This window comes from Rousettus aegyptiacus, unplaced genomic scaffold, assembly GCF_014176215.1.
Source record: "Rousettus aegyptiacus isolate mRouAeg1 unplaced genomic scaffold, mRouAeg1.p scaffold_m13_p_12, whole genome shotgun sequence".
Lineage (NCBI taxonomy): Eukaryota > Metazoa > Chordata > Mammalia > Chiroptera > Pteropodidae > Rousettus > Rousettus aegyptiacus.
In genome coordinates this window covers 47569829-47583355 of record NW_023416287.1, presented here as the reverse complement: position 1 = coordinate 47583355, position 13527 = coordinate 47569829, and the positions used below count along the sequence as shown (strand labels likewise).

Here is a 13527-nt window from a genome sequence, read left to right as displayed (position 1 = left end):
AGGAACAAAGGAATTTCCCAGACCTTAGCCTGATGTGTACTTAAATCTTACTGCTATTCTTTTCTACCAAGGACGCTGGGAAATACAGTACTTTAATAGGTCAAATCCCCGCCCCCACCCCCAAATAAAAAAATACTGGTACTAAATCAAAAGGCTAGGATAGGTATTAAACAGGCACCCAGCCACTGTCACATTTGGTCATATATTGTCCATATCTCATATGGAAAATATATGTGCCCTTGCCACATATATCCTCGATTGTCTACTTAAAAAGGTTGAATAAAAATGACATTCTCTCATGCCAAAAGTAGCATCCTTTGGAAAACCTATTTCTTAAGATCGGGAGTTAGACCTTCAGTGGTTTCTGAACACGAATGGGGAAACTGAGCCCATGAACTCTTAGGAGCAGAGTTGAAAAACTCCTACGCACTTTCTCGTCCCTCCCAGCTTCCCCTGTGGTCTCGTGTCACCTCATCCTAGGTTATCGACTGAATGTGTTCAGAAGTCATGATTCTCAGCACACTCCTCACACTGACTGCGAGCTACTCTGGGCAGGAATTCAGTTTGAGTCATATTTTTATTTCCAGTACCTAGTTAGTTGTCCGGAACATAGTATTTATTCTTTTAATTATTCAGCAAACATTTATTTAATGTGAAATTGTACCATGCCCTGTCCTGGATGTTGGCTTGAGGCTCTGCCTTCCCACACTCATCCAGTCAAGTGAATTGCCATCACTCAATGTGATCAGGGTTTCCAGGGGGGCAATGGAGGGACACAATGCCTGAGACCCAGGAAAGCTTCCAGGAAGAAGCGACATCTAAACCAAAATCTGAGGGATGTGTAAGAGGAGAAATAAGACATGGTTCTCAATAAATATTTGTTAAATGAAGTTGAAAGGTTTTAAATGTTTTCCTTTCTTTGCTGTAGGCTCTCTTTATATGTCAGCTTTATTCTAAGATTGCTCTGTAATGTTATTTTTCCTTATTCTTTTTTATTCTTATATTGTTCCTTTTCTTTGGCTTATTGGAGACAGCGTACATTGCTTTCAAATTATTTTTGCTACAATCCGACTTCAGTGATTGCTTGTGCAGAAGTCTCTAGTCATAGACATGCTTATACCAGCTTATCTCTTTGAGTTAACCTAGCCAGCAATGAAACATCTACAACAACATTACTTATTATCCAGGGTGGCAATTTAAAGTGTTGGAGCTGGACTAACGTACCTGTGGACTTGTCCCCTGGCGATAACTGTAATAACTACTTCTGTCTATACAGTGCTTTAGGGCTCTTCCACTCTAGCATCCACCTTTCACACCCAAGTTCAGCTCTACACAAACACTTGGGCTTCATGGGAAGGACATTTATCTATGGCAGAGTGGTGGATGAGTATACGGGAGGGGAGATAAGAGGAACGGATCTCCTATGCAATATTTTATGAAGGGTCTAGATTTTAAACCTGAGTTACTGAACTCAATATAATATGTGGGGTCAGCCCTCTTCAAATGGCCTTCTTCTAACAAGCAGTCTCACTTCTGAAAGTGTCTGTCTTTGTTGAACAAAGAAGAGACCTGACTTCTAAGAAGTCTGTCAGCTGCAGTGACTTCCATAGAATTGGTGAAAGTAGCGCCATGTTAAATTTAGCACAGGCTGGGAATGCCTTAGTCTGACTTCCATGAAGAATGGAACCAACCACCTTCCCTCTCTGTACCTGCCATGTCCTTGGGGGAACTGCTAAGTCTTGCATCCTCACCATGTCCAGCTATGCAATGGCAGGGGAGATGTTTCCATATTTCATTATGCACTAAAACACTAGAAAAATGGGTCAGATGATCTGGGACAGTATGGCAGAATGTATATCAGGATGTGGCATCTAATATCTGTCCTTGGTCTCTCCCCAGGCCTGCTCTGCAACATGAATGAATTCTTCAGGAGTACTTCTCCCTGTGGCTCACAGTGGCCATCCTGCACAGAGGGGCACAAGGAAAACAGCTACTATGACAGAGCTCTCCCGCTACAAAAAAAATTGTGGGTACCACAGATAAGCTTCAATCACTGTGTTCGCAATGTTAAAACTTATGTAATGATTATAAACCAGAAGCTTGTTGTGAAGTAGAAAATACTTGGTACTGGGACAGAAGAACCTAACATAGCTCCAGAAACAGCAAAGCCAAAATCAATGCAATGAAGGAATTAGTGATGCAGATATATACTTAAGAGGAAATCCAGAATACAGTTAACAAACATAATGCCTCATAAGGTCCTGCTTTCCAAGTTTTTAATCATTACGAGAAGGAAAATATAAATCTGGGAAAGCAGAAGATGAATATGAGTTCGGAAACCTGGTGTCTGGCCCCAGCTCCGGACCTGGTCCCCAGCTCCTGTGACTTTGAGGAGTCCGACTTCAAGGGACCCCAGTCTCCTTGTAGCGCTGAGCCCTCTGGCTGTGACCCAAGTCTCTTTGCCAGCCATCACAGATAACCTCCACCTCCCGAGTTCAGGAGTATCTGCTTAGCATTTCTGTCATCTACTTTATGGTCAGTTGTTTCACTTCTGACCGCTTTGGAGTTGCTCGACCCTTCTCAAATTCCAAGATGAAAGAAGTGACATCTGGCCCAAATGCCAACAACACGACTGTACAGCTTGACCACCTGCTCCATCTCTGGAGCATCTGTAGACACCGTGTGTGACAGCCACTACGAGCCATCCCCATAGCAGTGCTATTTTGTATGGCCACTCCCACTGACACTGGGTCAGCCAATCGGTCAGTGTTAGGCTCATAGGCCCAGAGAATCCTTCCTAAACTAGCTAGTCCTTTAGTTCCGGATGAGCTTACTGTCATATTAACCTCTTGTTCTATGAGTTGGTTGGTGTACTTGACCCAGTTTCTTATCTCCTTGTCTATTTTCCAGCATAATTTTGCCAGCATATTAGCTGCTTTTCATTTGGCTCAATGGATCCCGTTATAGGGAAATATTTGGTTTTATCTAATTGCTTGAGAGTCTAGGAATAGCTACTAATTTAGGCACTAGGCTAAAGCAGAAAAAAAATCTAGAGACAAAATGTGAGGAAATAAACTATACACATGTAAAGTTTTCCTAGATTTATATAGGTAATTTATTTTCAACTGAACTCCGGTGCTTTTTGAGTGCTTGTGTCTATTTATAAAAGGCTCCCATCCTCCTCTCTGCTGTCTAAGGATAGAGGCAGCAAAGAAACCAAGTTTCTGTATAAGAAAATAAAACAAATTCTAAGTTAGGTCCTGATCTGCTTCCATGGGAATGAAGTGCACACTACCAGTGCCTGGAGATGCAGAACCGTGATGCGTGCTGTGTCCATGGGGATCTTAGTGGAGACATTAGAAACCTCTACGAACCTCAAGTTTGCACCTCTAAATCAGAGGCAAATCATTCTCATACATATCTATCCTTACTTTCAAATGACTGCACATACATATCTGATACTCAGGAGTTGGTCAATACATGTTGGATAGATGAATGAATGAATGAACTAACAAATGAACGCTAAGCTCACAAACATTTTATTGGTTTTCCCTGGCAGTCTTCTGGCCTTCATAAAATCGCATGAAGATCAAAGAGACTAGGTATTTGGAAGTCTTTTGAGAATTACAAAATGTTAACAAAAATATGAAGATGAAGTATTGCTATGGACTTTGCGATGTGAAATTTGGTGGCTAAGAGATGTGAAATTTGGTGGCTAAGAGGATTGTTTTGTTTAATCTCAGCTCTGCTTTAGAGATCTAACCTTCAGGTAGCTGAAATGTGATTTCACATGGCCATATCTACACATCTCACTACTTTGAATATACATGACTCAAAACACAATAACAGATGTGTACATTCTGAAAAGGCTGGCCAAGTCCTATACTGAAAAGTTTAGACACTCACAGCAGCAGGAAGCATTTTAGAGACTATATGGTCCATTCATATATTTTATGAAGTGTAATAATCTGTTCTAAAAACTAAACTATTTGGATACTTTACACACAGGACAGTAAAATGTCGCACAAAGCATTCGGATACCAACTGCAACAAATGTCTGAATGACCTATATAGCATTCCGCTTTTAGCTTGAATGTCTCCAAATACATCAAAACCAACTTTCTACTTCTGAGAGGTAAAAAGCAATTTTCTTTTACAACTTTAGAGGTGAAAATTACACCTTACTGGGAATAAAGAAACCTGCTGAATGTGCCTTATAAATTTTTGTCATTTTTAGACAAACCATCCAATCTCTTTGGCCTTAGTTTTCCCATTTATAAAGAGAGACTAGTAATAACTGAAGTATCTAAATCTAAGATAAACAATATTGAATGTGATGTTATGATGATGTAATCAGATGGTAGAATGCCACTTTAGATGGTCACTGAAGTAAGACATACTTGGTTTCATATAATTGAAATATATCCAGCAAATTAAAGAAATAAAGTTATTACAAATGTTCAACATATAATTCATATTAATGGAAATAATGTTATACTTTATGGCTCTAATACAGGGTTTTTCAATCTTTTTTATTATTATTATTGCCCCCAAGGAGTCTTCATTAAATTGTAGGCAATGTAGATATACATTATACCAGTTTAAGTACTATCTCTTTGGAGGACCATAAGCCATTGTAATAGCTAATTTTTTTTCATACCTTACCCCCCAACAAGGATCAATTTTTGTCTCCTTGGGGGCAATTTCACCATTGTTGAGAAGGTATGGTCTAGTCTTAAGTTATTATTGTCAGCGAGTTATTTATTAGGGTACACTTACTTAGTGCTTAACTATGTGTGGGTATATGCTACTATTCTGTGCCCCCCACCCCCCCCATTTTACAGCTGTGTTAGGTAACTTGCCCAAAGCCCTCCAGCTGAGAGATTTGAGCCTAGTGCATTTGGCTCCTTAACAAGTGTGGCATACTGCCTCTCACTTGTCAACATGTTTGAGTGTTGCTATGTAGGCCATAACAACCCAGGGCGTGCTTGGATTGAATACCAGTGTTTTTGTGTCTTCCTGTGTCTGTAGTTGGGTGCCGCGGTGGCTTGGGGGGTGTTGGCCTCATAAAGACTCTTTCTTGATGGTCTGATCTTATCCTGCCTCATATACCAGCCCAACAAATGCCCATTATGGAAGGACTTATGAAGGGGCTAGGGGGGAGATGCAAACATAATATCCAATTTTCTTCCTGCCCTCAAAGAATCAAATAATCTAGTTAAGCAGATAAAGTAGTTAGGCATACAAGGCAACCAGCACTACGAGAAAGAATGAGAGTCACATGAAAGTATAGACAAAAATATTACTGAGATCTTTATTGCCTCCTGCCCTTATTTTCCTCCTGTGGTTAGGGTCCTCAGTCTTTTCATCAGTCCCCACCCCCACCCCCAACCCACCCCGCCCAACTTGTGACAAAGGGTGAATGGTTGGTTAAACTGAATCACTCATACATAGCTATCCTTATTTTTGGATGGTTGCACATATCTATCTGATACTCAGGAATTGGTCACTACATGTTGGATGAATGAATGAAGGAATAAACGAACTAACAAATGAATGCTAAGCTCACAAACGTTTTATTGGCTTTCTCAGATAGCTGCCATGAATATAAAATGGAATGTAATCTTTAATTTCTTAAGCTCAGAAGGCTATGCCACTCAGATACATCTAAACTACATTTTATTTTCAAAATAGTTTGTTCTAACATGTTTTAAAAATAGAACTCAGAAGTACACTCCTTTCTAAGGACTCCTCGGGATAATTTTATTAGCTCTTCCCTGAGAAAGCTCTATAAGATTTTTTTTTTTTCCAATTTAAAGTCTTTACTATTTATCGAAGTCCTACCATGGGCAAAATACTGAGAACAATGGCTTAGGTGCTGAAAGGGGTATAGAGATGACTAAATAAAATTCCTGTCCCCCAGGTGCTTATGGTCTAGAGGAGTTATCCCGGTATCACAGGCTTAGCACTGACATTTAGGAACTAGAAAAGTCTGTTTATTCCTGGTGAAATTTCCCATCCTCTGGGGACGGAGAGGTAGTAAACCATATACATAGTTGAGCACATTTAGGAGTTAATGTTTTAATTCCTCTGATCCTTCTTAAAACTGTCATCGGTTCAAGAACTGAAAGACCTGGAATCTCTGAAATTCCAAATGACTTGCATGATAGCACACTTTCAGATCAGTTTTCACAAGAACTACATTAGGAAACCAAATTGCAGCACCGGTTTTAAAGGACATTGGTCCTTATGTCTCCTAGGATAACATGTAATTGAACTCTCTATAATTCTTTGTTCACTAAAAATCAAGACACCCTCCTAAGAAAATCAAGTCGAAGTGATCACTCAAGCTCTGTGCCCAGCACAGTATAGCCCAGAAAATTTGTTCGATTCAGAGTTACTGTGGAAGAGCAAAGGGCTGGTTCTGACTCAAGACAAAGCCAATTATAGAGGCTCTTAGCTAGGATCAGCAGGGCTCGTGGGAAAAGACCACTTAGTAAACGCATGAGAGGCCTCGTGAGCTGGTGACTGAACAATCATGGGAGTTCCAAGTGTTCCTGTGATGTGCCGTGTGGCTGAGAACTTAGCCCCTTTGAGTTTCTTCTTCCCCATCAATGTGATGAAAGTTATTTATGAGGAGCTCTGAATATTCTAATATCCTTACTGATGCTGCTAAGGGAATTTTGTCCAGCTACCCTAGCCAAGGACTCTCCTGGTATAACCAGGGCCTGGCTACACACGCTCCTACTCAAGGCTTGCTCATTACAAATAAGTGAGTGGTCTGGGGAAGTTCTTTGTGCCAGTTCATGGAGCTAGATTCTGAGCTCATAATCATCTTCCTGAAAATGCCTTTCTCACAATTCTATTACTATTAGCATATATCCACATATAATCACTCTAAGACAAATGTATTTTGTTCATTATTCACCTCCAAAAGAGAGTACATTAAACAGCAAAAGTAAAAAGTAATGCAGGAAGTGAACCCTATTGCTATAGCCTAGATCTTGTAGACAGGCAGAAGGCAACGAGGGCATTTCTGGGAGTTGCTGCTACTCTGGCAGGATGTTATGTTGAAGGTCGACCATATAAATCTATGACACTACTTGTGGAAAATAAACTGGCAAAACAAATTCAAACTGATGACATCATTCTGGCTATGTTTACACCACAGTAGTAAAAATGAGTTGGAAAAACAAAAATTGAATCAACGTGACTGTCAAAATGACACAAATTACTGCTGGCCTGCTGGTTTTCTTCTTTAAAAAAAAAATCAAATAATTATTTAAATAAATGTATCACCTAGTTGTTCTGCTAACATGTGATGAATGACATTAACATTTTTCAATTACTATCAACTCAGTTGCTTATAAACACCCATCTCTAAGACTCTTATGTTGTTTGCTTGTTTCAAATATTCCCTGATAGATCAAAAGGCATTGAACGACTAAAAGGCCTAGAAAAACTAGACCTTACTATGTGTGCTTGGTGACAAAGCTACTTACTGTTCTGCTTACCATCGCCAAATATGTTGACATCATTTTCAACGGTCAACACTCGTGAGGAAATCAAGTTGCTCTTTTAAACCCAATGACCCTTGGGCAACATTTAAATCCCATAAGTCATAATCTGCTACCCAAACCCAGTAATAGGGACAAGCAAGAGGGACAATCAAGTGAACAGGAATAATGTTGGCCCAGAGAGATGCTTGCAGAGCAAGCCCAGTTCAAAATAAAATGCTCCTGCTCATAGGCATTATTATGACCATCTTTTCTCTCTCTCTCTCTCTCTCTCTCTCTCTCTCTCTCTCTCTCTCTCTCACACACACACACACACACACACCTTTCATTGTCGAGATTTGCAAACACTGGCACTTTAATCCTCACAATATCCTTGTGAGCAAGGCAGGTGGTACATATTATAATTCCTCATATTAAAGATGGAAAGATGATAATGATGGTGATAAAAATTAAAGCACATCAAAGGGTATCAGCTCCATCACATCAAAAACCTATGGTTTTCTCGGGGGGGAAAAAAATGAGAAGTGTAAACTGTCAAATGGATTCTCATCTATTTTACAAAATTTTACACCAGTGCTGAGGTCCCACTAGTTTAGAAAGTCTAAAGCATAAGGAGTTTAATTATTACATTGTTCAAAGGCGCAGAACACTCTCTTGGGAAGCCAGGCATTTTTTTTTTTTTTAATTTATGAAAAACACCAGCAGAGTTGAGTCAAGAAATGTTCTCTTGATTCCACCTGGCTGCTCCTTAGCTCAGTGTGAAAAGGAGGTGACATTTAGCCTAAGGGACTGGAAAAATCTCCTCCTGGGAGCAAGAGAATGGCCCCTGGAGGACCTTAGCAGAGTGATCGCCAGATAAATCGGAGTCCAGGGCACATCAGCCCAGCAGAAGAGCCGCCATTTACAGAGAGCAGCTAGTACCAGAGCCCTGGGGAATTATGAGAATGGAAGCTGTTCCTGCCTTTGAGTCTTAAAAGCCAATGTAAAATTGAACATAGCCCCCATAAACCACAGAACACAAATAAAAATCAAGACTTGGCCTGGAAGAGAGGAGGAATCACAGAAGGGGCCTGGGTGCACTTTCTCCGGGACTGACATGGAGTGTTTCTCTGAGATTTATCCCGTGTTTCAACAAGTCCTTTGCCTCCCAGAAGGGGGAGGGAAAGGGGAAAGGGCTCCAGCTGCCTACACCATTCCCTCCACAGGTTGGGGCCTGTGACAGGGCTCCAGTGCTCACCAGGGGAGCCCAGGCACTAACCTGTGGTGAGGATTTTCAGTTAAGGCACCACACTGCACTGCTGAGGGGGCGGGCACTGCAGCATCCCCATCTGAGCAATTTCTCCCACCTCCTCCCCTCCCCTCTTCCCCTTCTCTTTCCCTCTTTTCCCCCATTCCCGCTCTCTCGCTCTCTCTCGCGCTCTCTCTCTCTCTCTCTCTCTCTCTCGCGCGCGCGCGCGCACACACACACACACACACACACACACACACACCCCGATCTTTGCAAGCCAACTTTTCTCAGACCCACTTGAGACGCCCAACCGCGCATTGCTCCCCGCCGGTCCCTTAGCAACACCTTTCACACGCGGTGCATCCACCCCTGTCGAGGGAAGAGAAAAGGTCCCGAGCAGCCCCGGGTGGAGGCAGGGAGGTGAAGCGCACACTTTCTTTCCTTGCTGATGGTGCCAAGGGATGTAAGCCTTTCGCGGGAGGAAGCTCCCACGGAGCGGGCCGCTGAGGAGAAAAGGGGTGTGCAGAGCCGGGGGGTGAGGTGGGATGGGGAGAGTGAGGACATTTGCAGGAAGAGAGGAGGTTGGGAATTAGGAGGGTAAGGAAAGCGGGTGCTGGAGAGCGGGAGGGGTGAAAGGAAGAGGAGTGGGAGGCGAGGGGGAAGAAAAGGTAAGAGAGGAGAAAGGGAGAGAAGAGAGAGGAGGAAAGGAGGAGGAGGGAGGCGGTTGGAGAGCGAGGCGGGAGGAGGGAGAGGCGGTGCCCCAAGCGCCCTTTCAAGTCTCCGCGCCCCCATCCCTCCCACCCCCCGCGGCAGCCCGGGGGGCGGTGGCGCGGCCTCTCCTCCCCCGCCGCCTCCCCGACCCCTCCCCCGGCCCCTCCCCCGGCCCGCGGCCCGGCCGCCCCGCCGGCCGCGCTCGGGAAATATGAAGAGACGCTGCAGCTGCGGCGGTGGTGACGGCCACTGCAGCTCGGAGCGGTGCGCGTGGCGGCGGCGGCGGCGGCGGCGGCCAGGGCGCGACGCTGCGGTGCGGCGAGCGGAGAGGACGCGAGCGCGGAGAGGGCCGGGCCGGGCGCGCAGGGCCCACCCGCGCCGAGGGAGCGCGCGCCCCGCAGCCCCTGCGCCGCGCCCCCCGGGCATGGGGCCCCGCGCCGCGGCCGCCTGAACGCGGGCCTGCCCCGGCCGCACGCGGGCTGGGGCCGAGGAGTGGAGTCACTCCTGGGTCCCCGCGCGGGAGCGCTCGTCCCGCTCGGTGCCGTCGCCTCGTCGCGTCGTCCGGGGCTGGAGGCGACAGCGCAGAGCGCGCGCGGCGCCGCGGCGGTTCCCGGGGAGCAGGGCCCCAGGACGGCGAGCTGCTTCTGCGGTTCTGGGCGCGCGGGGGGTCCCGGAGAATTGGAGATGTCCGGTCTGTGCCGTCTCCTGCTCACATACCTGTTCCCGGCCCTCCTGCTTCACGGTGAGTTCGGAGAAGGGAGGGGGGAGCTCCGAGAGCTGCAGAAACGTCCCCGCGAAGCCAGGCTCCATCGCTGCAGCTCCCCGTCCCCGCGCCAGGCGAGTGGAGCCCACGCTTCTTCCCGCTCACCCTTGGACGGGGAGTCGGCGTTTCCTAGGCGCCGAGCCCCTCTCCTCTGGCGGCGCCCGTAGTCCTTTGGTGGCTGGAGTTCTTTTTCTGGAAAGGTACAAAGCTCTCACACGGAGACACATTTTATCTCTTGAATAGATTGCCTCAAGTCCTAGGGAAAACTTGTATCTGTCCAGTCACTTTTGGGTTTTCAAACCGTAGACTGTCATGGAATCTCAGGCTTTGCGATCCTGTTTCCAAAGTGTCAGTGCAGGAGAGTCTCTTTATGTGGTCCAAGGGTTTATGGGACTGTAAAGAGAAACTAAGATCGTTTAAGCAGAAAAACAGCTCGCGGGTGTTTCTGTGTGCCCTTCCTAAAAGTAGTGTTTGTTGAAAGGGTGGTAATGGTGGGGTTCTCTCTGAGATAGAATGGATACAGTTTTAAGGAGCAGGGGACTTCTAATATCCAAGATGTAATAATTAAAACCAGTCTCCCAAGTTCTCCCTAACTTGACGCCTGATTTCCCCCAATGCTCTTACTTGATCATTTTGTCCCTGTGCTTCATGGGCCATATTTTTCTCAGGAGCTCTAGTAAACTTACCGAGAGAACATCAGTGCTTAAAAAGAGTTCCAGGAATTGCACAGAGAAAAAATAGGACAGAATTGCCTAGGGGTCACTAAGGCAGATTGTGTGGTAGATTGGTGTTGACCGTTAGGACAGGCAGTGGCAGAACACATCGTGCTGATTCAGATGTACGGAGCAAACATTCGCTGACGGTGGACACCTGACATTTCACCAGAGCGTCTCCACCAGGAGCTTGGTTCTCCTTCCTCAATACCCACCACAAGGACCCCAAATTTCTGCACATCAGATCAGAACCCTCAAGTACTCTCTAAGTTTCTAAATAGAATCTTCAGCTGGATGGAGCTGCAGAATGCATTGTAGCCAGCACTGAAGATCTGGCTGTGGCCTCCCCAGAAGATCTAGGAAAGTTAACCAGCCAGCTGTACATGGTTGTTTTCTTCCTAGTCCTGCTTGGGGCACCAAACCTGAGCAGCACAGTTCCATTGGCCTTGCAGACATGCTGGGCTGGGCCAGACCTGCTTGATGGCCAAGGTGTGTTCTGAACTCCAGTGATCCCCGACTTTAAAAGTCAGGATGGAAGGCTTGCAATTCTAGGGCCAAAGAGAGAAGGTATAATTATAGGGTTGTGCTCCTAGGCCCATCTGCTTAGAATTACAGAGCAGTTTTAATCTTTGGCTGAAACATGAAACAAATCAGAGCCAATGAACAGATCAAACAGCAGCTGCCACACACACCAGAAAAAACACCAGAAAAAAGAGGGCTAGAGAGATGAAACAGAGAAAATTGTCCCTTAAAAAAAAAATCCGTTGTGATGTCTGTGAAGAAAAAAGATAATATGATTAAAATGACATCAAAATGAAAAGTTACTTGAAATTTGACAAAACCTGTTTATTATTATTATTTTTTATTTTTTGCATAAAACCATTGACTTTTGGATCACAAAAGTGATCCTCAGAGATGCACCCTGGGCTAGTTCATACTGAGATTCTTCTCCCTCCTATCCCCCTGGTTCAAGTGGGGATTTTAATAGCTGGCAGGTAACAGGAGCCCAAGTATATCCTTAGTGAGGTCCTGGTAGAGCCCTAAATCTTCAAGTTAGAGTCTGTTTGGCCTGAACTCCTTGGGATCAGGGATGACCCAACTGTCCTGGGAGGAGAACGGTCGGAGGGAGGCCGTACGGAAGGGACAGTCCGGGCTGTAAGTGGGAGGACAGTGGGGCCAGACCCTGTGCTTGTGTGTGCATATACTATGTACATGTGTGTGGCAAAGAGGATAGAAATTTAAAAAAACAGGTTTCCAAAGTTGAATTGGGTGACATGGATAACCTTGCAGAAAGTTATCCAATTTCCTAGTGAACCTACAATAGCAAAGTTATTAACACTGAAGTTCCCCAAATATCTACTTAGATCCTGCAGGGAGTGTTGGACTGTAGTGAAGAACATAAACGGTGAATAGTTACTCAACGTATAAGTCCTTGGGATTTAAGAAAGGCTTGTCATAATTTGTTAGGTTAATGTAAAACACCAGGAAAGAATGGGATATTCTCTCTTTCCCCTTTATCTACCCGATTTTTACTTGATTGAAGTAGTTTTAAAATAAAATGGGTATTAATCAACCTAACCCAAGAGAATGGCTGTGCTATACTATAGTTAGGGGTTTTACAAGCACTGTAGTAAGAGGTAGTGCTTGATCATATATTTTAATAAACATTGTAAATCTGAAGGAAATTACCTGAAAGTTCCTTAGAATGACTCAATGATTTCTTTTCTGATAGATATTTTACTAACCTGAGGACACCATTTGTCTATTTATAGTGGCAAGTAGAGGGTAAAAACATATTTTCTGTGATTATAAATGTACTTGTGACAGACATTAATAAATTTACTTTTAGACATCACAGGTTGTTATACTAATAAGTCACATTAATATGATTAAAAAGTGTACAAGGTCTTCATAAGGATTCTCTGTGAGGATGCTATTATGTTTGGCATCCAATCTTTGTTCAGTTATTTGATTACTTTTATTTCAATTCATTGCAAGTTATATTGGTGAGTAAATTAAGCTCTGGCAAGACTTGAGCTCATTGTTCATTTTTGTTATTTTTTAAAACTGTAAATGTGCAAGATTCAAGTTCAAAATTTGATGGCATAAAAGTATCAGTGTTACTTTCCTCTCAACTTCTGAAAACTATTGCATATCTTAATCCAAATAAAACCTATTGAATGTCGCGAAGGCATACACCTGGAAGATGTCCATTACACTGTTTTTTTCGCTTAGATGAAAAACCACAAAAATCATTCAGCTTCAGAAGCACAGATTAGCATGGAGTATTCTAGAATAAGTGATGCTTTAATGTACAGCAAAGTGTTAATTCTCTTTGATAATGGAAACACTTGATTTTAAGTTTTGGAGCTGATTTTGGGAGAGATGTTCTTATTCCCCAATGCTATTCACTTTTGTAGAATTCATCGACCTTTCTGAAAGAAGACACTTTTGAGCTATTCCCAAAACGTTTAAAAACTGTAGATTACCAAATGATATCTTAACTGGCAAAACGTGAGGAAACTTTTAAATAGGGTGAGAAAAGAACCTTTGAAATACTATTTAACTGAAGATAGTATTGTAACCAAGAAAACA

General features: G+C 43.8%; 1 protein-coding gene and 1 long non-coding RNA gene across 2 annotated transcripts in view; one reads left to right on the top strand and one right to left on the bottom strand.

Moving 5' to 3' along the window:
• Positions 1-10285, bottom strand: part of LOC107497721 — a 72847-nt gene extending 62562 nt beyond the window's left edge. The window contains exon 1 of the long non-coding RNA XR_001593877.2: positions 10174-10285. This is a non-coding gene — a long non-coding RNA (uncharacterized LOC107497721). The remainder of the gene's footprint in view (positions 1-10173) is intronic.
• The window catches only part of APCDD1 (APC down-regulated 1), a 31665-nt gene continuing 28101 nt past the window's right edge, over positions 9964-13527 (top strand). The window contains exon 1 of the mRNA XM_016119895.2: positions 9964-10198. Within this exon, the coding sequence (XP_015975381.1) occupies positions 10141-10198 (58 nt within the window). The 5' untranslated portion in view covers positions 9964-10140. The remainder of the gene's footprint in view (positions 10199-13527) is intronic.